Source organism: Giraffa tippelskirchi, chromosome 10, assembly GCF_054371585.1.
Source record: "Giraffa tippelskirchi isolate mGirTip1 chromosome 10, T2T-mGirTip1v1.2.pri, whole genome shotgun sequence".
In the NCBI taxonomy this organism is placed as follows: domain Eukaryota; kingdom Metazoa; phylum Chordata; class Mammalia; order Artiodactyla; family Giraffidae; genus Giraffa; species Giraffa tippelskirchi.
Window position 1 is genome coordinate 148,121,872 of NC_137284.1, and position 25,848 is coordinate 148,147,719.

A 25,848-nucleotide genomic window follows, 5' to 3' on the forward strand; every position below is an offset into this window, starting at 1 on the left:
CCTGTTGTGTGTCTCACTCTCCCTTTGCTTGTGTTCTCCCCTCTACCTGAACCACTTCTGCCCTTCTTCACTTGGCCAACAGCTCAAAAAATGTGTCATCCAGCTGTGTTAAGCAATGGTGGCATTTTTGAATAAGAATAAAAGAAAACAACGTGTGTTAAGTAAGTACGCCATGCCTGCTGGCCTGCCAGAGCTGGGCCCGTTGTTTCCATGTACGTACATGGTCTCGTGTAATCCTCCAACCAGACCTGTGGGAGAGAGAATGTTACTTCCGTATATGAATGAAGACATTGAGGCTCAGAGAAATTAATAACTTGTCTAAAATCGTCTCTCTACTTATTGGTGAAATTGAGATTCGAACCCAGGTTAATCATGTTCTATAATAAATCCCATGTGCTTTCTTTGCTGTTGACCACTTTGAACACAGATGCTCACTTCAGTATATAAATTCTGCTGCATTGATTAAAGGACATTACCTTTTAAATGCCTTTTTTATGCAGCTTTACTAGAACTGTTCTATTAGGTTCCCGTTTCATTTTTCATTGCTCAGATGGAATCAAGCTCCTTTATTAAATAGACAGAATGCATTTATTAGCGTTTAGTAGAGATGATGTGCAAACTGGACACATAGCCGGGGGAATGCAGCCCTCATTGCAGAACCTTCTGGGCTCTCTTGGTTGTTCCTTCATGCTCTCAGTGGTTCTCTGTGGGCCTCTGTTCATATTCTGGTCTGACTCCCCTTCTGCCTTTTACTCACTGCTCCTACCCTTTCTCTTGGCCTTTCACTTTTTCTCCGTGTCCCGTCTCTTTTATAAAAGTTTTATTTGTGGCCTCTCAGGGTCTTTGTTTCTGTAGTTGCTGTGAGCAGGGGCTACTTTTCATTGTGCCATGCAGGCCTCTCATTGTGGTGGCTTCTCTTGTTGCAGAGCACAGGCTCAAGGCACGCAGGCTCAGTGGTTGCCCTGCAGCATGTGGGATCTTCCTGGACCAGGGATTGAACCCATGTCCTCTCCCTTAGCAGGCAGATTCTTAACCAGTGCATCAGGGAAGTCAGTCCCGCCCACCCCTCCCCTGCCCCTTTTAAGCTTCCTTACCTGTTTGTAATTTATAGATGAGTACATTTATTTTTCTTCCATTCTGTGAAAATCTTCAAACATACAGCAAACTTCAAAGCGTTTTGCAATAAGCAATCTGCCTACCGACTTCTTGGATTCTAGACTTCACTGTATTTGCCTTGTCACTTCCCTATCCATCTGTCCGTCCTTTCAATCTTTCTTTCTGATGCATTTCCAAGTAATTTGTCAGCATCGATGTACTTCTACCTGAATACCCAACCGTGTGGATCAGTAATTAGTTTAGCATTGGCTTATACTGTTTTTTCCTTTACAGTGAAATTTGCATGCAGTGAAATACACAGATTTAAGCCTGCTTTCCCTGAGCTTTGTCAGCTGCAGACACCTGTGTAACCCAGACCCCTGCTAAGACGGAGTGCTGTCATCTGTCCAGATGCTCTCCTTATGTTCCTTCCCCGTCACTCCCTGTCCCCCACACCCTGAGGCAGTCATTATTCTAATTTTTTCCCCAACCGTAGACTAATCTTCTTTTACTTCTACCACTTTGTATGAGAGAAATCATATAATATAAACCATATTCTTTTTTTTGTGAAGCTTCTTCCTCTTAATTGTTAAACTTCTTCCTCTTAGCGTAATGGCTTTGAGATTCATCCATATTGTTCATTTCTTTTTTTTTTTTGCTGAGTAGTATTCTAGAAAATAATTATTTTATACTGATAGAATTTTTTAAGTTTGTTGTTCTTACTGACCATAATATTTTGCATTCCTCATTTTAAAAAGCAAGCAAATTGTTATATGTATTTGACTCTCTTCCTGATATAGGATTCACATACCAGTAATAATAATTGACTGTGTTTCATTGTTGACTTTATGATTAAATAACGACCCTGGTTTGATAGGTGGGCTTCCCTGGTGGCTCAGCTGGTAAAGAATCCTCCTGCAATGCGGGAGACCTGGGTTCAATCCCTGGGTTGGGAAGATCCCCTGGAGAAGGGAAAGGCTACCCACTCCAGTATTCTGGCCTGGAGAATTCCATGGGCTATTGGGGTCGCAAAGAGTCTGACACGACTGAGCGACTTTCACTTTTAAGGAAAAGTGTGTGTGTGTGTGTGTGGTATTATTTATTTGCGGGTGTTATTTTATGTTGCTGTATTTATAGTTTTTTCTTCTGTGGGGATTTCTCTCCTTTTTTTTCTCCCTTCCCCTCAGTTTCAAGAAAAAAAAAAAAAAAAACACCTGTGATAGTCTCCTCTGCATACTTTCCCCCACAGCAGGTTGCAATAGTTGACAGGAACAGCAGGGGCTGCTTTCAGGACTCTGGAAAGAGCAATTGAAGAGGAGGAAATGACCCTCTTTGCTGAAAGTAGAGAATTTAAGTATTGCTCATTCCTCTTCAACTGCTCTTCCCAAGCTTTCTGGGTTCCCTGGGGGAGATTGTGTTCCAGGTAGTTCAGTTCATCATGTCAGCAGTTACCTGCGATGGTCTTTCTCTCATTCGGAGCCCTTTCAGTGGCCAGGAGCCTGCTAACAGACAGTAGCATAAGAAAGGAGGCACTTCTAACAGTCTGACCTTGGGCTCTCTGAGCCTCAGGTTCATCTGTAAAGTGGGGATAATAACGGTACCTTATTGGATTATTGAAGGCTTGAGGTAACTGAAGAGCTCTTAGCATAGTGCTTGATTGATATCAGGGTTCAATACATGCTAGTAACTTTGAATTAATTTGATGTAATAGGTACTCACTCACTTGGGGAGTTAAAAACGAATTACTGCTGGTAACTGGGCAATGAGTGATTCTAGAGCCAGCCAGTGGGGAAGGAAGTCGAGGATCTGCCAGATGGTGTAATGAGATCTCAGCCTTTTATTTATTTCACCTTTCATGTGTAACAAGATAGCTTGGAAAAGTGTAATTTCAAGAGTGACAGAACATAACCACAAGAGAGGCAGGGCATAAGTAGTTAAAAAGCTGCGAGCTGTGTCTGAACCCTTGTCCACCTGATTTGAGCTCAGATCCTTTCATCTTCGGGGACCGTGTCCTTGCTCATCCTGCCTCTGGTCTCTCTCCTCGAGATTCCGGCTGGTGAGGCTTGCCACAGCTTGTCGACTAGTCCTCGTGGCTCTGCAGGTGACAGAAGCTCTGTTCTTGCTTAGTTCTGGCTCCTGGTTCTCAGCTCTATTTGGTTCTGTGCTTCTGGCACCAGTTTGGCCACCCACCTTGGCCTGTGACCCGGGACTTCCTCCTGTTTATTTCTGGAGCATGTAGCCACTCAGACAGACTTCCTGGTATCTTCTCGGAGAATTTTCAATCCCACGAACACTATGCATCCCTACACGTGAAACTTGCAAACCAGACGTGATACTGTAGCACTGGTCCTGGGCTAGTGTCCCAAAGTTTTTATTAATACTGGAATTTTTTCCATCTGAACATAGGAACGTTAATCTTGATTATAATACATTAATCTTGATTACTGTAAGCATTAATCAGAGCCCACCTTTCAATTCTGTGGTCAAAACAATTGCTTAGAAGTAAAACTAAATGGTTATGAGTTGGCCCAAGAGGTATGTTCAGTGTCGTTCAGCTTTATTGAGAACGTAGTAGTATTAATCATGAGGATCACTAATACTTCATCAGAGCTTGTCACGTGTCAGACACAGTTCTAAGCACTTCACATTTATTAGCTCATTTTATCTTCCTAACAACTTTATGAGATGGTTGTTAATCACAGGCTAGTGTGAGATTAATAGCCCTAGACAGAGGAAGAAGCTGAGGGACAGCAAGATGAAGTAATTTGCCCAGGGTCACACAGCTAGTAAAGGCTTCCCTGGTGGCTCAGACGGTAAAGAATCCACCTGCAATGCAGGAGGCCTGGGTTCGATCTTTGGGTTGGGAAGATGCCCTGGAGGAGGGCATGGCAACCCACTCCAGTATTCTTACCTGGAGAATGCCCATGGACAGAGGAGCCTGATGGGCTACAGTCCATGGGGTCACACAGATTCGGACACGACTGAACATAATTAGCAAGTGTCAGGACCCCAATTTAAAACCAGATCCTCCTCATCACCTCTCACAGTGGCCCCTGTGTCTTAGGTGACAACCTGCAAACAGATTGTCCCAGGCCCAAGCCCCACATGACATAAGATGATGATAGAATGTCGTGCTTCAAATCGAGCTTCCCTCTGAGTCAGCTGGGCTTGAGTTTGAGCTCTTGCCTTTGTCACTTGCTGATGTGTGACTTTGGGCAAATTCCTCAAGCTTGCTAAACTTCACTTTTCTGCATTCTCATGGTATCTCACAACATTATTGTGACCTTAAATGAGATCATCGCAGTTTCTGGCGCACATCAAAAAGAGCAGCAGCTTTTATTTTGGATGAATAAGGCATTGTGTGCTGTGTCCTGTTCTAGTGCTACAAAGTCAATGTTAGGGGTGCCTAAGGGAAAAAAGGGTTACTTGAACATTTTTTTATTATGGAAATTTAAAACATATAAAAATGCAAATAGTATGATGAATCCCCATATATCAGCATTCAGCTTCAACAAATATCAGCATTTTATTAATCTCATTTCCCCTGTCTCTTCCTGTTTTTTTTTTTCCTGGAATATTTTTAAGCAAATTCCAGATATATCTTGTAACTATACCCATAAATACATTAGTACCTTATTTTTAATAATTAAAGAATTTTTAAAAATCACAACGCCATTAACATGGGCCTAGCAAAATTAAAAATTCTCTACTGTTGCTTCTGTTTAGTCACGAAGTTGTGTCCGACTCTCTGCGACCCCACAGCCTGTAGCCTGCCAGGCTCCCCTGTCCATGGGATTTCCCAGGCAAGAACACTGGAGTGGGCTGCCATACCCTCCTCCGGGGATCATCCCAACCCAGGGATCGAACCCAAGTCTCCTGCATTGGCAGGTGGATTCTTCACCACTGAGCCACCAGGGGCAGCCCCTCCCCCCCCAATCCTTTATGTCATCTCATATTCAGTCTGTGTTTACATTTTGCCTGTTGATGCCAATTTCTGCTTTATGGTTTTATTCAAATCAATATCGAAACGGGTTCCACACAGTGCACTTGATGTCTTATCTTTTAAGCCTCATAAACTCTCACTCCCTCCTCCTTTCATAGCATTTATTTGTTTTAGAAACCAGGCATGTCTGCATTTGCCCTGTAGAATTTTTCATCCTCTAGATTTGACAGTTAAACTTACATGGTTCAGTGGTGGGCAGAGTCATATTGAAGCCTGAGGCAAAAAGAAGAATCAGTAATACAGAGTCTGTATTTAAAACTCTGATATTGTGTTCATCACGGATCTTTTAGGCTCATTTTGATTTTTTAAAAATAATGTATTAAAGTGTTTCTCTCCATCCCTGTTTCGTGGTGTTCCCTTAAGTTTTGCACCTGAGGCAGGTGGTTCCTCACTCCTTTTGTTCCAGTCCCAGCTGTGAGTTGTTTAACTTGTTCGTCTGTCTCGCCTGTGCCTTGTACACAGGTGATTAGTCCCCTCCTGCTGCTTCCTTTTTTTTTTGAAGTCTTTATTGAATTTGTCACCGTATTACTTCTCTTGTTTTGTTTTGGTTTCGTGGCTGCAAGGTATGTGGGATGTTAGCTCCCCAGCCAGGGATCGAACCTGCGCCCCCTGCTTTGGAAAGCGACATCTTAACCACAAGACTGCCAGGAAAGTCCCCGGTTCCGACTTCTAGATCTTTGCTCTTCAAAGCATGAGCCAGGGTCCAGTGGAACATGTCACTCCTGGGAGCTTATTACAAATGCAGAACCCCAGGGTCCAGCCCAGACCTGCTGAGTCAGAACCTGCATTTTAACTGGATCCCCAGGGTCCCTGCCTGCGCAGTGAAGTCTGAGGAGCACTGTTCTAAAGGTGTCATTCCAATCACGTTTAGTTGTGGTGAGAGCGCTTCATAGGCGTGTTGTGGATCTTAGTGTATCACATCAGGAAGTACGTGGTGTCTGATTGTCCTGCTTTGAGGGATGTTAAATGGATCAGTGGCTTCAGATGTGATCAGGCTGACCCATCCGTTAGAAGGCTGAGAAATCTATTCTGAGCATTCCCTGGAGTAAGATGGTGAAGAGGGGGGCAGCTGGATGGATCTGAATGTTGACTTACACTTACCCATCTGTGACCCTGGATAAGGTGCCTCAGTTCTTTGCCTGTAAGCAAAGGTGGATCATGGTTGATCCATCTCACTGGGCTGTTACACAAATCTTAGAAGCAGGCTTGGCACAAAGCAGGCTCTCCATCAGAGGTATTGCTGCCCTTCTCTTCTTTCCTCATCGGAGACAGTATCGTAGCAAAGATGTCTCAAGTGGGGCCTTGTGGAATGGATGGAACGATGTTCTGGGTGAGATTCATGACCTGAGCACAGGCAGGAAACAGAAGTGTATGGTGTGTTCTTGGAGACTGGCGAAGAATGTGACCTCACTATAGAGTTTTTTTTTTTTCTGTAGAACAAGGGGAAAGCCAGATGGTGGAAGGCTTTGACTCTAGGCAGTGTGTAGTATTTGGAGCTCAAGGAGAGGAGGATGTCTGGAACAAAGAGGCGTTTAGGAAGTTTAATTCTGCTGCCTAGGAGGGAGAAAAACGTGTAGACTGCGGAGGTGGGCGGGGGAGCGGCGTTTCAGTACTTCACATAGAAGAGAGCAGAGGCCAGAGTGCTGGTGTTAGGAGGGGGAAATAAAAGGGCAGATACGAAGTTGTGGCACTGTGAGCAATGACTGAGTGTGGGTGCCATGCCAGCAGACTTCTGTTTGGTCTGGGTTTCGCTTCTTACTGGTCACGTCAAGTTGCTTAACCTCTGAGCCTCCTTTTGTTTATTGGTGAATGGGGACAGTGAGGTCTGTTCAGCAGATTACCTGTAAGGATTCAATGAAATGGTGCAGAGATTTCCCTGGTGGTCCAGTGGTTAAGACTCCACCCTTCCAACGCAGCAGATGTGGGTTCGATCCCGGGTTAGGGAACCAAGATCCCAAATGCCCCGTGGCATGGCCAGAAGGAATTAAAAAAAAAAAAAATGATGTGATGCATGTCATGTGCTGCATTTTGATAAATACTAACTGAAATAATTACTAGATGATTGATTGTTTGGTTAAAGGAGAGGAAGTTAGGAGAAATCTTTTTTAACCTCAAGTCTAGGATAATTGATATGAGTTTGTGCAAGCTGCGGGAGATTGTAAAGGACAGGGAAGCCTGGTGTGCCGCAGTCCATGGGGTCGGGGTCGCAAAGAGTCAGACACAACTGAGTGACTGAACCACAACTAGGATAACTGGTGATACAGAAAGAGGAAGGCCACCTGGGAGATTTGGTTTAAGGAGGCTGTTATATTTATATTCCCTTTTAGATGCGTTGAGTTTGAGACCTTGACGGGATGTCCAGGGGGGAATGTCAGATTCCAGGGAGAAATTATGCAGGAGTCACACTTGACTAGACCCATGCTGTTTCTTTTGGTGCGGATTATGGTTCCAGTAATACCTTGTGCTTTATTTCTCAGTATCTCTGGGGTTTCTGACAAAGCAGACGTTTTACTTGGACATCCATTCAGATGAGCCTCTGACTTTGCAGTCAGTGGTCCAGAGCCCGGCTGGTTGAGCAGCAGTGGAAGGTAGCAAAGCTCTTCTCCCTCATGACTTTTCCTCATTCCAGATTTTGTTGCAGTTTGAAGGAAGCAGTTTGTTTTGCTTTTTAGCCATTTCAAAATTTCTCTCTCTCTCCCTTTCTCTGAGTACAATCTGATACTGAAATTTGAGGTATCAATAGGTGCTCATTGATAAGTGCTCAAAGAAGTTCGGACACGACTGAAACAACTTAGCAGCAGCAGCAGCAGCAGCAAAGAAGTTCATTTATGAACTTAGATAACATGCCTATCAGCACAGATTTGATAGAGAACAGGGGGACTTTTTTTTTTCAGTGCAATGAAGTTTAATTATTTCCCTGTTTCTTTTAACTCTTTGTCATATTATTTAGAAAACAGATCTCTTCTTTTTAAAAAGTCTACTTTGTTTATTTTGCCTCCTTTCCATGTATTTTCTATATGTTTACTGGTGGAAGGTGGGGTGGGGTGGGGCGGGGGCACTGAGATGGAACGACGGAGATATGTTATATTTGGTTTTAATTTTACATAATTTTTAGGGATATTTATATCAGTGGTTTCAGCCACTCCAAGCACTGCAGAGAGAATAAAATTGACCCCTCTCCAGGTGGTCACTGGCATCTCAAATACTGCCTGTCCTGGACCAGCACAAATACGACAGTAGCTGTGAGTTTGTGTGTTTACAGGTCAGAAGTTTTCCAGATCTGTCCTGAATCCTGGAGCCCAAAGTAAATGACCGCTTTCTGTGTGCGACTTACACAGGATATGTCGTTGAGGGAGGTGGGGGAGATGGAAAGGAATTCTCCCTTCCTGTGCTTTCTTCCTAAATGTTGTTGTTTAGTTGCTAAGTTGTACCCGACTCTTTGTGACCCCATGGACTGTAGCCTGCCCAGCTCCTTTGTCCATGGGATTTCCCAAGCAAGCATACCGGAGTGGGTTGCCATTTCCTCCTCCAGGGAATCTTCTCAATCTAGGGATCGAACCCATGTTTCCTGTATTCGCAGGTGGACTGTTGACCACTGAGCCACCTGGGAAGCCCTTCTTCCTGAATCCCTGTCATAATTTCCATGTCCTCCATTTTCTGTCTTTTCTCTTTCTATGCAGATAGGTGAGAGTACCTTGTACATAGTTGACACTCCGTGTGTGTGTGTTTGTAGTTATATACATAAATATGTAATGGTTGATGGAACAGAAAGAACTAGTATTCTGGTTGCCAGCTAAAGTTAATGTTACACGTGTGTGAAGGAAACCGTGTGGCACAGAATGTTTAAGTTGGCGTGTTGGGTGGAAGTGGATGAACGGAAAAAGAACAGAAAGCAAAAAAAAATAAATGAACCACGAGAGAAAGTCAGAATATTTGTGAGAATTAGGTAGGGGTAGAAATCATCAAAAAAAAGTGACTAGAGGTAGCAGCTCAAAGAATCCCTTTAGTGGCAGCCAAAGTCCACACTTGAGCGTAACCTAGCAGCCAGCTGGAGATGGTCCTCAGACCTCAGCCTCTGTGAATGTTTGGACAGTGGAGTTGGAATAGTTGGTATTTTATGGAAAGCCGAGACTCAAATAAGAGGGTGAAAATAGAATAATTTCATGTTCTAAGATGAGAGAAGATTTAGGCTTCCTCCAGGTCCGTTTCTCTTGGTCAATGGAATGAAGGAATAACATGCAGAATACATTTCCATCTCTCTGGTCGATGGAAATTTCTACAGAACAGAACCAAATGATTCATTTATTATGTGAGCAGAGCCCTCAGGGGATGCTGTTTTTCATTAAGTCATTTCCCGTCCTGAATTGGAGAGGAAATGTTTTGTGGAGAAAACCTGAGGAATAAGAAGTTACTTGAAATATTACAAGTGGTCCATTTAAGTACACATTGAAAGTGAAAGTCGCTCAGTTGTCTCCAACTCTTTGCGACCCCATGGACTGTAGCCCACCAGGCTTCTCTGTCCATGGAATTCTCCAGGCAAGAGTACTGGAGTGGGTAGCCATTCCCTTCTCCAGGGGATCTTCTCAGCTCAGGAATTGAACCCAGATCTCCCACATTGCAGGTGGATTCTTTACCGTCTGAGCCACCAGGGAAGCCCAGGAATACTGTAATGGGTAGCCTATCCCTTCTCCAGCGGATCTTCTCAGCCCGAGAATTGAACCCGGGTCTCCTGCATTGCGGGTGGATTCTTTACCAGCTGAGCTACCAGGGAAGTACACATGAGTATAGACTGAAACAATCGGGAATGAGTAAGCTTGGAGGAAGTTAGCTTTGGAGTTCTATATTTCAGAGAGTAAGAAAGAATAAGCCGTAGGTCACCTAGAGCTTCATGCAGCCTCTGGCCATCACTATAGACAGGGCCTTCCCACTGAGCACAGAGAGTGGGTCTTTGTCTGGCTAATAAGTGTTCTTGAGTTAATGAATAAAGAGTGGGGTTAGATTTAGTTGGGCTTTTTCCAAGCCCGTTTGCAGGACATAAAGTAATCACTCTAGCGGTCCATTGTGAATTGAGGTGACCATAGTGGCGGCATATACCTGTGTGTGTATGGAGTGGATGGAGCTGTATTGACTGCTTTTTGTGTAATTTGGGCTTGGCCTTAGAGAACAGAGTAGAAGCAGAGTGTCGAGAGAAGAACCACCAGTGTTGAGAATGAGAAGGCTTAAGTTCTAGTGCTACGTTTTTGAGGAACTTCTGTCTGACAGTGGGCAGATCCCCAGACCAGAAGTTTCTCAGATGAGATGAGTTGGTTATTTTTCAGGAGCTCGAAGGAGATGGCACTGTTGAAGGAGTCCCTGTTGAATTGAACCTTCCAGAATCTCGTGGGGTTTAGGGGTTGGAATTATATATGTTGTATGTGTGTGTGGTGTGGTATGTGCGTGTCTCTGCCCAGATGAGGATCACTGCTGTAGTGAACTTGGTTACTAATGGAATGCCATGCCATTTGATTGACGGGGACCAGGCTGTGTTGCGGGAGGTTGAAAAGCATTGGACTAGAGAAGGCAATGGCAACCCACTCTAGTACTCTTGCCTGGAAAATCCCATGGATGAAGGAGCGTGGTAGGCTGCAGTCCATGGGGTCGCTAGGAGTCGGACACGACTGAGCGACTTCACTTTCACTTTTCACTCTCATGTATTGGAGAAGGAAATGGCAACCCACTCCAGTATTCTTGCCTGGAGAGTCCCAGGGACGGGGGAGCCTGGTGGGCTGCCGTCTATGGGGTCGCACAGAGTCAGACATGACTGAAGTGACTTAGCAGCAGATAATTTCTAAGGACTCGCCCAACCTTAAAAATGTCAATTGTCAGGAAATGGAATTTGGGCTTGGATAATGAGGGTTCAATCCCTGGGTTGGGAAGATCCTCTAGAGCAGGAAATGGCAACCCACTGCAGTATTCTTGCCTGGAAAATTCCATGGACACAGGAGCCTGGCGGACTACAGTCCATGGGGTCGCAAAGAGTAGGGGCTTGAACTTGAAATCAGTTTTGTGTAAAGCAGAAACTCTGTTTGCATGCCCCAAGGGGAAAGCTGGTAGAAACTGCTGTACAATTTGCCTCTAGACTATAGTGGGAAGTATTTTGCGGGGGGTGGGGGGGGATGGGAATAGGATGGATCAATGTAATTTTTCTCTCCATGTAGAGTTGTTATTGAAGTAACAGCTTATCTTATTTTGCAGTCCTAAAGTAATAAATAAAACATTTATGGCTCAGAATAAATTGAGAGCATCCCATTTCCTGCAGTAGCAGGCATGTTCAAATTCTTTTAAAGCCTCAGGCAGGGTGACATCAGCAGATTTTTTCTTCATTTTCTAATTCAGAAGCTTCTAATTTCTTTCTGTATAAGAACCCACATTTTAGTACTAAGCAGATCTTCAGGGACCCTTTTTGATATGACTACATTTTGCAGCACCTCTTTTAAATTGTGTTAAACTTCAGTGCTCTCAGGAGACAGCATGCTGTAGTGGAAGGAGTGTGGGCTTGGAATTTATATACAATATTTGTTTTTTTCCTGGTAGCGATGTCTTTGGTTCACATTCAGATTCTTGACCCATTAGCAGTCTGGAATTTCTGAGTTCCTGACTTAGCCTTTCTAGAGGGTTCTAGCTCCATGACCCTCTCCCACAAACACGCACATACACACCCACCCCCTTGAGTCTTCTTGATCTAGTCAAGGCTACCCACTCCAGTATTCTTGAACTTCCTTGGTGGCTCAGCTGGTAAAGAATCCACCTGCAATGTGGGAGACCTGGGTTCCATTCCTGGGTTGGGAAGATCCCCCGGAGCAGGGAATGGCTACCGACTACAGTATTCTGGCCTGGAGAATTCTATGGACTGTATAGTCCAGTTCAGTTGCTTAGCTGTGTCTGACTCTTTGTGACCCCGTGGACTACAGGACGCCAGGCTTCCCTGTCCATCCCCAGCTCCTGGAGCTTATTCAAACTCATGTCCATCAAGTCGGTGATGCATCCAACCATCTCATCCTCTGTCGTCCCCTTCTCCTCCCACCTTCAATCTTTCCCAGCATCAGGGTCTTTTCAAAAGACTCAGTTCTTCACATCAGGTGGCCAGAGTATTGGAGTTTCAGCTTCAGCTTCAGCATCAGTCCTTCCAATGAATGTTCAGGACTGATTTCCTTTAGGATGGACTGGTTGGATCTCCTTGCAGTCCAAGGGACTCTCAAGAATCTTCTCCAACACCACAGTTCAAAAGCATCAACTCTTCGGTGCTTAGCTTTTTTTATATTCCAACTCTCACATCCGTACATGACTACTGGAAAAACCATAGCTTTGACTAGACGGACCTTTGTTGGCAAAGTAATGTCTCTACTTTTTAATATGCTTTCTAGGTTGGTCATAACTTTTCTTCCAAGGAGCAAGCGTCTTTTAATTTCCTGGCTGCACTCACCATCTGCAGTGACTTTGAAGCCCCCAAAAATAAAGTCTGTCACTGTTTCCATTGTTTTCCCATCTATTTGCCAAGAAGTGATGGGACTGGATACCATGATCTTAGTTTGCTGGATGCTGAGTTTTAAGCCAACTTTTTCACTCTCCTCTTTCACTTTCATCAAGAGACTCTTTAGTTCTTCTTCGCTTTCTGCCGAAAGGGTGGTGTCATCTACATATTTGAGGTTATTGATATTTCTCCTGGCAATCTTGATTCCAGCTTGTGCTTCATCCAGCCCAGCATTTCTCATGATGTACTTTGCATGTAAGTTAAATAAGCAGGGTGACAATATACAGCCTTGACGTTTTCTTTCCTGATTTGGAACCAGTCTGTTGTTCCATGTTTGGTTCTAACCGTTGCTTCTTGACTTGCATACAGATTTCTCAGGAGGCAGGTGAGGTGGTCTGGTATTCCCATCTCTTGAAGAATTTTCCACAGTTTGTTGCGATCCACACAGTCAAAGGCTTTTCCATAGTCAATAAAGCAGAAGTAGATATTTTTCTGTAACTCTCTTGCTTTTTTGATGACCCAGCGGATGTTGGCAATTTGATCTCTGGTTCCTCTGCCTTTTCTAAATCCAGCTTGAACATCTGGAAGTTCATGGTTCACGTACTGTTGAAGCCTGGCTTGGAGAATTTTGAGCATTACTTTTCTAGCTTGTGAGATGAGTGCAATTGTGTGGTAGTTTGAGGATACTTTGGCATTGCCTTTCTTTGGGATTGGAGTGAAAACTGACCTTTTCCAGTCTTGTGGCCACTGCTGAGTTTTCCAAATTTACTGGCGTATTGAGTGCAGTATGTCTGTATTGACTATAGGTCTGTATTGACTATTTATGACTGTATAGTCCATGGGGTCGAAGAGAGTTGGACATGACTGAGCGACTTTCACTCTTACTCCTGGAGCTTCCCCTTCTCTCCTGTCTTGCCCCACAGTGAGCCCTCCTCTTGCCATTCGGTGATTATGACCCTGAAACAGCTTCCCCTTCAAGAACACCAGATTCTCCTACAGAGAATAACCTTCAGTGTCTCCTCCAGAACAGAGTCTGCCTGTCTGAGCAGATTGAGCCAATCTCTGCTGTTCAAACATTTGCCACTTATTTATTAAACAGTTATTTATTGAGTATCTTAGATTGTGTATAGGAGTCTGTGCTCTGTGCTGTGGGAAAGAAAATGGTGAATTATCCATGACTTCAGGACAGCTATCATCAAGGAAGAAAGATAAGACAAGCCGCTTTGTGTGTGGTAGGGTAAGGACTTGGGTGGTGGTGTTTGGTCTTTGAGTTTTTGTTTTTAAAGGGCGAGGGGAGGAAATGATCACATCCCTGGACGGGAAAAGTGAAGTTCCTTGTGTCTTTTAGGAACAGCAAAGCATGCCGTTTGCCAGGAGTAGGGGCAACACTGAGAGCATGATGCGGATACACGCCCCATCCACCACGTTTTTCCTTTGGCTTTAAGATGAGGCATGGTGTCCACTTCCCTGGGTCACTTACTGTTCTCTGTCCAGGGTCCTGCTGCTTCTGCTTTCACCTGCTCATACAGATGAACTTCTCCCCTCTCATCCCTCCTCTTACCATGTGTGTATCTTTTTTTTCTTTTTTCTTTATTTATGTAGACTGCACTGGGTCTTTGCCACTGTTCACGATCTTCCTCTAGCTGTGGGAGCAGGGGCTACTCTCTAGTTGCCACACAAGGGCTTCTCGTTACAGTGGCTCCTCTTGTTGCACAGCACAGACTCCAGGGCGCACGGGCTCAGTAATTGTGGCACACGGGCATGTGAAATCTTCCCAGACCAGGAATCGTCCCTGCATTGGCAGGCAGATTCTTAACCACTAGACTCTCAGGGTGGAGAAGGAAATGGCAACCCACTCCACTATTCTTGCCTGGAGAATCCCAGGGACAGAGGAGCCTGGTGGGCTGCCATCTGTGGGGTCGCACAGAGTCGGGCATGACTGAAGTGACTTAGCAGCAGCAGCAGACCCCCAGGGAAGTCCAGCCATGTTCATCTTTAGTCAAGAGCTCTATCTGGAATTCCAGACTTGTATTTCTAGCTGTCCCCTCGATCCTCCCACCTGGTCTCTTGGCCGTTGTCTCAGATCGACCGATCCAGACCAAGCATAGCTTCCTCCCTCCTCAACCCATCCTTCATGTTGCCTTCCTTCTCTGTGAATGTGACACCTTCCGCTGGAAGGTCAAAGGGTCTTTGACCCCTCCCTACCCATGAACCAGCCCTTAAGTTCACTCCTCAGCCTCTGCTGAATCTGTGTTCTCTCCATCCCCACTGCGACCTACCTGGTTCTAGTCCTAATCCTCACTGACCTGCATTCCTGAAGAATCCTCCCTGGTCTCCCTGGATTCAGTCTTATCTTTGACCCTTGCCCTTTTAACGCTGCAACCAGAATGATCCTTCTACCCTGTCAACCTGGTCATGTCAGTTTCCTTCTTAAAACCCTGTAATGGCTTCTTTTGGCCCTTAGGGTAAAGCCCACGTTCCTTAAATAGGTTAGAAAAGGCTCTTGGAGGTCACTGTCCTGGCTCCTCCCTGGTGGAGCTGCTGCTGCTGCAGCTGTCCTGAGCTACTTCCAGTTCTGGCCTTGGTTGTGACCTAGCTCTTGCAGGCTTTTCACATGCTCTTTCCTTTGCCTGCATTCTCCTCCCTATTTTCGCCTGGCTACTTTCTGTTTCTCTCCTAGATCTCAACTTCACTATCCATGTAAAAGTCTTCTCTAATTCCCTCAAGATGAGGTTAGATACCTCTATTAGAGACTCCTTTTATGGAGCACGTATAAGTCATATCATTTGATGATTGCTTAGCAAATTGTCTTTCTTCCCTCCTCAAACGGTAGACTTCATGAGGATGGGGAATGTTGTTATTCACCTGTATATCATAGATACCCAGCACTGTTCCTGGCATGTTATCTATCAAGAAACATGTCTTTTACTATATCACTGATATTTACCAAATGCTGTTCTTTGCTCCTGAATCCCAAGCTTCTTCAGGTCAGGACCAAATCTTGTTCATGGTGCTGTACCTGGCACTTTGTGTTAAATCAGTGTGTTTCACCAGTTCCTTTTGGGAGCTTTATTGCACTTGAATTTATTTAAAAAAAAAACTATATGAGTATAAATTCTAAGAGTTATGTTAGCTGGGACTAGGAAGTGATGGGATAGCTTAATAAATGTGCTGTAAAGTATGCATCCAAAGAAGTATTGCCCATTCAGTATGGTCTGGAATTAAGAAGTAGCAGCATTAAGGCATTTGAAAGCCCGCTCTCCCACTTAGCAACATGTGCTCTTGGGCAAGTCAGTCTCTTTCTCTGAGCCTGGACTTCCTCATCTGTAAGATGGGAATAGACCGCCTGCCTTGCAAGGTGGTTGTGTGCTTGGTCCCTCAGTTGTGTCCGACTCTTTGCGACCCCATGGAGTGCAGCCTGTCAGGCTCCTCTGTCCATGGGGATTCTCCAGGTCAGACTACTGGATATTCGTTGCCATGCCCTCCTCCAGGGGATCTTCCCAACCCCGGAATCGAACCCAGGTCTCCTGCATTGCAGGCGGATTCTTTACCAACTGAGCCCCCAGGGAAGCCCTGCAAGGTTGTTACAAAGACTAAAGGTTTATGAAAACAACTGCCATAGTATCTGGCGCACAGGAGTTGCTCTGTGGATTTTAAGTTATTTTCTTTTTATTGCAGCAATGCTGCCATTACAGAAAACATACTTGAAATTTCTTTTTTGAAATGGTTTTCAGAATTTGCTGTAGACCTTCAGAATATGTCAATAGGAGAAATATCTTTTGAGGATAAGTTTGATTTTTAGATACAGCTTGGTTCAGAAAACATGATCAAGGTAGTTGATACCACTTTTTGATATTTAAAAAGCTAAGTGTGATTATAATGAGGATTTCTTTTGTAATGTCTAAATTGGTACATATTCTGACTTTCTCACAGGTGGTGTTGGCAGCGTGCATATTTCATTTAGCTCATTGTAATCCAGGGTGTTAACTGTCAAAATATCTTTTGATTTTGAATAACACGCTGATATATCAAGCAGTATTAGTAAGCTCAAGAGAGCTGAGATCTTTAATAATACACTTCATCACAAGTTAACCATCAGAATTTTGCTTCTAGCAAAAAAAAAAAATTGAGAAAAAATGATCCAAGGTGCTACCCATATTCCTGTATCTGTTTGGGGGGGTCTTCCCTTTTCAGCTGGATCCACAGGCATCAGTGTGGCTGAAATGCAGTAAGGAAGGTGGTGTCTACTAATGACCCAGAGGGGCCTGGTGCCTTCAGAGGCCTGTCCCTAGTAGAAAGAGAAGCTGGCTGGGGGGAACGGACAGATATGTAGAGATAGGCACTCAGCTTTTATAGAAGCATGTGTTTGTACAGAGTAATCCACAGGATGTCTCTGTAGGGTAAGACAGTGGAGGCACAGGTCATTCTGTGTACTAGGAAAAACACGTTGAGGCAAGAAGGAGGAAGACAGTCCCATGAGGCTCGCAGCAGAAGCTCGGGCAGTCTGGAAACTAGACTGAGGGTTAAATCCGCTGAGAATGCTCAGGTGACTATAAGGAACCTAGTTTATTTTATGATCCAACGGATACAGAGGGCTCTGTATTTTGCCTCATCATTGTACAGAAGGGCATGAGTGTGAGGGTTATTACAAAGGGTTATTGACATGTAACTATTTTTAAATATTGTACTAGATTGGACCCTGAATCTGCCTCATCTTGCCTGCATGTTCTGTTGACGTTAGAATGATTCCCTGAGAGCAGTTGATGGAGAGGCTTGGAAAGAGCAAAGCATTTGTGTCTCTTGGGTGGGGGAGGGAGATGAGCTTGTAGAAGTCCCTTTGCCGCGGGCTAGTAGGGAGCAGTGTCGCTCAAGCAAGGAGGCTGAGCCTGGCTGTAAAGGCGCCTTGTGGGGTAGACATCACAAGGGATCGCTCCCCCTAAAATCTTTGTTGTAGAACCGTATGCGGTTTTCAGGTACTGAAAGTGAAAGTCACTCAGTCATGTCCGACTCTTTGTGACCCCATGGACTATATAGTCCATGGAATTCTCTAGGCCAGAATACTGGAGTAGGTAGCCTTTCCCGTCTCCAGGGGATCTTCCCAACCCAGGGATCGAACTGGGGTCTCCTGCATTGCAGGCGGATTCTTTACCAACTGAGCTATCAGGGTTTGAGGTACTGGTGTCATTGTAATTGTAATGGGACGTTGTCACTGCCCTTGGGTTTCAGGTGGGCAGCAGAGATACTTCCTCTGAGGGAGTGCTTTCTCCTGGAAGCTGATGGCTCTGTGAAATTGGGCTTGTCCTGCAGCCTGGCAATGGAAGAAAACTCGAGTTTGTAGCCTTTGACTGCAACTATAGCGAAAATCAAAAGTTTAATTTTAATTAATATGTATTATTTGTGTGAAAAGTATTATAAACCTATTACAATGCAGTGCTATATAGCCGATTATGTTAGTTGGGTACCTAGGGTAGCTTGGTTGGACTTATGGGCAAACTGGACTTAGGAATGCACCCTGAAAATGAAACTTGTTTGCAGGTAGGGGCCTTACTGTACTGTAAAGACGCATAATTCAAGGTCTTTGATGTTATGAGAAAGGTCTTTACAGAAAATTTAAGTAAAATAACACTTCTCCTTTTAATTCTTCCCTCTAAATTGTTTACTGCTCATGTTTTCTGGGTATTCGTTTTCTTCACTGTTGTTAGCCAGGTTGAAGTTACTATATGAATGATGCCAGCAACCCAGGTTAGAATGGACTCATAGAAGGAGATGATTCTGGAGCATGGTAGGCAGTCAGCCATTTAAAGTGGTCTTAAGGTATAAGTGGCCCAGACACATTTTAGAAAGCTTTATGCTGAATAGATGAACATAAACTGATAGAACGTTTTGTTTTTGCAAGCCAAAATTTTGCCTCACTCCAGAATTTTCCATTTGTGATATAATTGTATATCTGACTGTGATAAAAAAAAATAAGAGATTTAAAGAAAACAGTAGCAGAAGCAACTATATATCAAATTTATTTCTGGCAAATGACCTGAGTAATTTCTACTGAATAAGAAAAACGCAGGGTATGTGCATTCGTTTTTCTGTTGCTGCCCTAACAAATTACCACAAACTTAGAGATTTAACGGAGAAGGCAATGGCACCCTACTCCAGTACTCTTGCCTGGAAAATCCCATGGACGGAGGAGCCTGGTAGGCTACAGTCCATGGGGTCGCTAAGAGTCGGACACGACTGAGCGACTTCACTTTCACTTTTCCCTTTCATACACTGGACAAGGAAATGGCAACCCACTCCAGTATTCTTGCCTGGAGAATCCCAGGGACGGCGGAGCCTGATGGGCTGCCGTCTATGGGGTCGCACAGAGTCGGACACGACTGAAGCGACTTAGCAGCAGAGATTTAACAAGACACAAATTTATTATCTTACAGTTTTGTGGCTTCCCAGGTAGCTCTGTGGTAGAGAATCTGCCTGCCGATGCAGGAGATGGGGGTGTGATCCCTGGATGGGGAAGATCCCCTGGAGAAGGGAATGACAACCCACTCCAGTATCCTTGCCTGGAGAATCCCATGGACAGAGGAGCCTGGCGGGCTGCAGTCCATGGGGTTGCAAAGAGTCAGACACATGACTGAGCCCAAGCACTGTTGTTTGTGGAGTAGAGATCCAACCCAGGGCTCCCTGGGCTTAACTTCAAGGTGTCGGCAAAGACAGCGTTCCTCCTGGAGCCTCTGGGGAGAACCCCTCTCCTGCCTGGGTACCCACACTCCTTGACTTAAAGCCACTTTCCATCTCCAAAGCCAGCGAGGTTGCATCTTTCTGATCCTCCTTTCCTGGTCATATATGCTGCTGAAGTTTCTCTGCTTTTGAGGACCCTTGCAATTCCGTTGGGCCTACCTATGTCATCCAGAATTCTCTCCCATCTCCAGACCCTAGCTTAATCATGTCTGTAGAAACCCTGTTGCCACATAAGGTAACCTTCTCAGGTTCTGGGAATTAGGATGTGAGCATCTTAAAGGGAGTGGGGATTATTCTGCCTGCTGTTGTGTGGGAACACCTAACACGGATTTCATTCGGAGAAAGTACGTTTCAGATGTGCCCATGATTTGTTACAGGTCTTAAGAAACGTTCACTTGACTATTTAAAAAAGTTATATGTACTTTAAAAAATGATGATTTGTTTGGGTCTGAACCTACTTATTAAAGCTAACATTCCTTCTCTTTTGTTTACTTTGATAGTGATAACCTACTAAGGAGAGCAGCCTGTCAAGAAGCTCAGGTAATGCCGTTTAATATGAAACAATTAAAACCCACCTTATCTCCACCGTGCAGAAATCTCAGGCTGTTCCAGGGGACTTGCCCAGCACCTTGTGTGAGTGCAGCTTGGCTGTTTTTCTCCCCACTATCAGGGGATGAATCAGGCAGCCAGCCAGCTCTGAATAGAACTCGAGGAAGTTAACCATCTGGCGAAGAGCAGTTCCAACGCCCACCCCTTCAGACTTGTTTACTTCTGGATTAGTCCAAAGAACACAGAACTGGACTGGCTGGCGTTCTGGGAATTTGTTCATGTCTGCAGGTTGCCTGGAAGCTCTGGCTAAAGCGCGATTCATGCCTGAGCCGAATAAGCCCCAAGGATATCAGTTCAGAGCAGTTGTTACCTCTCAAAGTCAAATCTTCTTAAAACTGTTGATTCGTACTTTTAAAGCCTGTCTCTTTAGCCCAGCTGAGTCATACCCTGTGCATTGTTATTCCCAGTCTCAGGGTGTTGCACTTAAATATTCATCTGTCTAGTTAGAGTTGAATTGTTCATCCTTTCAAGTTTAAGATCACATTTCTTTTCTTCCCACTCCTCCAAATATGCACATTGTAACTTGCAGATGAATTTGCATGGTTAAGTTGCCTTTTTGTTATGTCACTTAAGCTTATGATGTCAGAAATACCAAAAAAGAAACATGAAATTAAAAAATGACAGAGGCATGATGCATTTAGTAGAAGTAGGGGGCAGAAAACGTTCTGAAATGTTTTCATGGATGACAATGACAATAGACACTAGGAACAAATTTCTCTCTTTAGGGATTCCCTAACTGTTCTAAATCCATGTTTTAAGAATTTGATTGCTTTGTTGTTTCATCTATGGCTCTGAGTTGTTTTGGAAATCAATTCAAGTAAACTTTAGTATTAAATTTGAGGTGATCTTCACCCCAAGGTAATTTTCCATTAGCAACTTGAAAATCGTGCACAGGGAAGCCTTTTGCTCTTGAACAAAGAGTGGATTTGGGCACTCCCTTTCTGGTGCCAAGTATTAATACCTTCACCTCTGCTCTGAATTCCCTCTCCTACTTTTTCACGGCCCTGTTTCTTCTGCTGTTTCTTCCCTTGCATGTTTCCCTCTTCCCACTGTTCTAATTCTCCACTTCCCAACACTCATTTAGCTCCTCTCATCTGAAAAAAAGAAGTGAATTCATCCTTACAATCTACTCATTCTAGTTACTTTTCCTGTGTGCGCCCCCTTTCAGTCTAAATTCTTGATTTTTTTTTTAAGCTCACATAAACTCACCTCATTATAAATCTCATGTAAACTCCTTAATCTATTATAAACCCGAGTCCTGAATCACAGGTAGCTAAGGCTTCTAGAGGCTAAAAACCCAGGATCAAGAGGCATAATCTAGAACTATAGATCTGGAATCTGGCAGGTTAATTAAATCATTCCTGGCCAAATTCCAGAAATAGTATGAATAGAAGAAGAGCAAATTGCAATATTATATTAAGGTCTAACTCAGAGTGAAAACAGTAGAAATTATGATGTACCAGAAACTTTTTACAAAGAAACAGTATATCTTTCTGAAGTATTCAGCAGTAGAGGTTTATTTTTGTGTTTAGAGCAAGTAATAGACAATAATGAGAAAAGATCTTCAGTGCGCTGTCAGGGAGGTGGTAGAGTCAGAATCAGTTCCTTAATAAGATACTTGGTATAACTTTCATTTTTCTTCTTGCTTTGTACTTCTGTACTTGAATTCTACCTTCTTGGCCCAGACCTGCTTCCCACCAGTTAAGACTGGAAATTTTTCCCTCTTTGGGATTTCCCTATTCTCCTTTGTGTTGCCCATCTTCTCCCATCCTGATGGAGCAGGGGCAGCTCTGATTAGTCCCCATCGTGACCTCTTACATCTTATCCTCTGTGAGTCTGAACTCTGCCTCATCCTTTATCTGCTCTTTAGAACTGATAGAGTGGATGTTTGGGTTTTGAAGTTAGATGAATATAAATTCTGAACTTGTAATTTATTAACACTTTGACTTGATTTTTCTGAATCTTGGCTTTCTCATCTATAGACATGGGAATATTTAATTCCTACTTGGTTTCTGAGAACTAAGAACAATATGTGTAGAAGTGGCAAATATTAGGCACTTAGTAAACATTAATTATGTTTCTTTTCCTGTACCAATTGATGCTACTGAGTTATCTTTCAGGTTGCAAAGAAAGGAGGCAGCTAGAGTATGAGATTTATTTTTTATGTGTATAAAGATATGAAGGTTAATTGGTAACACAAAGATTTTTCATTAATAAGCTTTAGATGGTTGGGAAGAACCCCTGGAGAAGGGAAAGGCTACCCACTCCAGTATTCTGGCCTGGAGAATTCCATGGACTGCATAGTCCATGGGGTCACAAAGAGTTGGACACGACTGAGTGACTTTCATTTCACTTAAAAGGAAAAATGATTATATTCTGAAAACTAAAGACAAACTTCCCTTATGACAGACTATGCCCTTATTGGTTGTAATAAACCTAGCCATATCTTATAGAGAAAAGAAAAGTTACTTACCTGTAGTAAGTGAATGAAGTGGGTGTTTTATTATAATATAATTTAGCTTACTTTTATTAAATAATGATCCACTTTTTAAAAAAACTTTTTATTTTATTTTGGAGTACAGCTGATTAAAAATGTGACAGTTTCAGGTAAACAGCAGAGGGACTTAGCCATATATATACATGTATCTATTCTCCCGCAAAATGTGGGAAATTCTTAAAGAGATGGGAATACCAGACTACCTGACTTGCCTCCTGAGAAATCTTTATTCAGGTCAAGAAGCAAAGTTAGAACTGGACATAGAACAACAGAGTAGTTCCATATCTGGAAAGGAATACGTCAAGGTTGTATATTGTCACCCTGCTTATTTAACTTATATTCAGAGTACATCATGAGAAATGCTGGGCTGGATGAAGCACAAGCTGGCATCAAGATTGCCGGGAGAAATATCAATAACCTCAGATATGCAGATGACACCACCCTTATTGCAGAAAGTGAAGAACTAAAGAGCCTTGATGAAAGTGAAAGAGGAGAGTGAAAAAGTTAGCTTAAAACTCAACATTCAAAAAACTAAGATCATGGCATCCGGTCCCATCACTTCATGGCAAATAGATGGGGAAATGATGGAAACAGTGAGAGACTTTATTTTTGGGGGGCTCCAAAATCACTGCAGATGGTGAGTGCAGCCATGAAATTAAAAGACACTTGCTCCTTGGAAAAAAGCTATGACCAACCTAGACAACATATTAAAAAGCAGAGACATTACTTTGCCAACAAAGGTCTGTCTAGTCAAAGCTATGGTTTTTCTAGTAGTCATGTAGGATGTGAGAGTTGGACTATAAAGAAAACTGAGCGCTGAAGAATCAATGCTTTTGAACATCAATTCAAAAATGGTGTTGAAGAAGACTCTTGAGAGTCCCTTGGACTGCAGGGAGATCCAACCAGTCCATCCTAAAGGAAATCAGTCCTGAATATTCATTGGAAGTCCTGATGCTGAAGCTGAAACTCCAATATTTTGGCCACCTGATGTGAAGAGCTGACTCATTGGAGAAGACCCTGATTCTGGGAAAGATTGAAGGCAGGAGGAGAAGGGGATGACAGAGGATGAGATGGTTGGATGGCTTCACTGACTCGATAGACATGAGTTTGAGCAAGCTCTGGCAGTTGGTGATGGACAGGGAAGCCTGGCGTGCTGCAGTACACAGGGTTGCAAAGAGTCGGACACAACTCAGTGACTGAACTGAATCTCCCCCAAACCTGTCTCCCATTCAGGCTGGCACATAACATTGAGCAGAGTTCCCTGTGTTGTTACAGTAGGTCTTGGTTGGTTATCCATTCTAATTATAACAGTGAGTACATGTTGATCCCAAATTCCCTAACTATCTCTTCCCCCATTCCTCCCCCTTGGCAACCTTAAGTTCCTTCTCTGAGTCTGTGAATCTGTTTCTGTTTTATACGTAAATTCGTTGGTGTCATTCTTTCTAGATTCATGCAGCTTTATTGTTGTTTATGGTGGGGTTGTCAATATGAAATCTAGGAAGAACATTGGCTTCCTCAGGGTAGACGCCAGAAGTAAATTCTTTTGGAATGAAAGAATATATATGTTCACTAACTCAATAAAAGGACACTTACTGAAAACTTTTCTTTGTTCCTTTTTAGGTGTTTGGCAGTCAACTTATTCCTCCCAATGCGCAAGTGAAGAAGGCAACTGTGTTTCTCAACCCTGCAGCTTGCAAAGGGTAGTTCAGTCTGTGATTTGTTACAAATTCAGTTTTTCTAGGGGCAAAGAGTGGAGAAGGAAATGGCAACCCACTCCAGTACTCTTGCCTGGGGAATTCCGTGGACAGAGGAGCCTGGTAGGCTACAGTCCATGGGGTCACAAAGAGTCGGACACGACTGAGCAGCTTCGCTCACTCACTCAGGGGCAAAGAGTCACAGTGTCAGGGCAGCTGGTTGGAGTCTGTGGAACTGGAAGCAGTAGGTTCATTGCTCTTGTAGCCACAAGATTCAATTGTAATGTAGAAATCACGGTTTAAGGGGATATAACTGTAAAACTAACTGATGCTTAGCCGACTTGTCTAGTTGAATTTTAATAATTATTGAAGAATTAGCACACTCAAATCAGTCTTATCTGCTTGGACCTAGCCCCCTTGGGAACAGCTTCTGCTGCCGTGATATGAGATGTTCAGAGATGGCCAAGAATACTGTGGCCTTGTGAGGTCAGAAACATTCTTCCCCAAAGCAGTGAATGTAGAGTTAGGTCTTGGAGGTCAGTAGGGAGGACACTCGGTCTTCCCGACTAAGGAAATGACCCATGGAGGTGGGGGAGTGTGGTTAGAGATAGGAGTGTTGACTTACGTCCCTTGCTGTGTCACTGGTCTGACAGTCCTGGAGGGGTCATGTGAGGCAATTGTGAGCATTAACATGTGAAGTCCAGTTGGGACCTTGGTTGATAGTCATGTGTTCATTTATTGTAACAAATGTACCATACTGGTGCAGGATATTGAAAGGGAGAGAGACTGTGTGGGTGTGTAGGGGATCAGGGAGGGGGTTATGTGAGAACTCTGTATTGTCCACTCTTTTTTACTGTGAACCCGGGCTTCCCTGGTGGCTCAGAGGGTGAAGAGTCTGCCTGCAGTGTGGGAAACCTGGGTTCGATCCCCGGGTTGGGAAGATCCCCTAGAGAAGGAAATGGCATCCCACTCCAGTACTCTTGCCTGGAAAATGCCATGGACAGAGGAGCCTGGCAGGCTACAGTCTTAATTTTTTAAAAAGTACCATAAGCAAATTAAAAACTTTTTCTTTTATACTATTAGTTGGGAACAACTGTCATTCAGTTGGAAAGGACTTTTGATAGTTTTTAGAAGAAATCATTTACAATTTGAAATTATGATTGTTTTTGATTTATTTATGGCTAATCCCATGGACAGAGGAGCCTGGTAGGCTGCAGTCCATGGGGTCGCTAGGAGTTGGACACGACTGAGCGACTTCCCTTTCACTTTTCTTTTTCTTGCATTGGAGAAGGAAATGGCAACCCACTCCAGTGTTCTTGCCTGGAGAATCCCAGGGACGGGAGAGCCTGGTGGGCTGCCATCTGTGGGGTCGCACAGAGTCGGACACGACTGAAGTGACTTAGCAGCAGCATGCTGGGTCTTTGCTGCTGTGCACGGAGGCTTTCTCTCGTTGCAGTGAGCAGGGGCTACTCATTGTTGCAGTGCTTGGGCTTGTCATTGTAGTGGCTTCTCTTGTTGCAGAGCATAGGCTCAAGGGTGTATGGGCTTCAGTAGTTGCGACACTCAAGCTCAGTAGCTGTGGTGCATGGGCTTAGCTGCTCAGCGGAATCTTCCCGGACGAGGGATTGAACCCATATCCCCTGCATCGGCAGGCAGATTCCTGTCCACTCTACCACCGAGGAAGTCCTAAAATTATTTTTTTTTAAAT

The 25,848-nt window shown here is 43.9% G+C and overlaps 1 protein-coding gene across 7 annotated transcripts in view; it reads left to right on the forward strand.

Annotated features, from left to right (window-relative positions):
* Nucleotides 1-25,848, forward strand: part of AGK (acylglycerol kinase) — a 91,951-nt gene that overhangs the window by 15,171 nt on the left and 50,932 nt on the right. For all 7 annotated transcript variants that reach the window (XM_081534354.1, XM_081534359.1, XM_081534353.1 and 4 more), the window contains 2 exons: nucleotides 19,841-19,880; nucleotides 24,067-24,146. In XM_081534354.1, coding sequence (XP_081390480.1) covers nucleotides 19,841-19,880; nucleotides 24,067-24,146 — 120 coding nt within the window. The remainder of the gene's footprint in view (nucleotides 1-19,840; nucleotides 19,881-24,066; nucleotides 24,147-25,848) is intronic.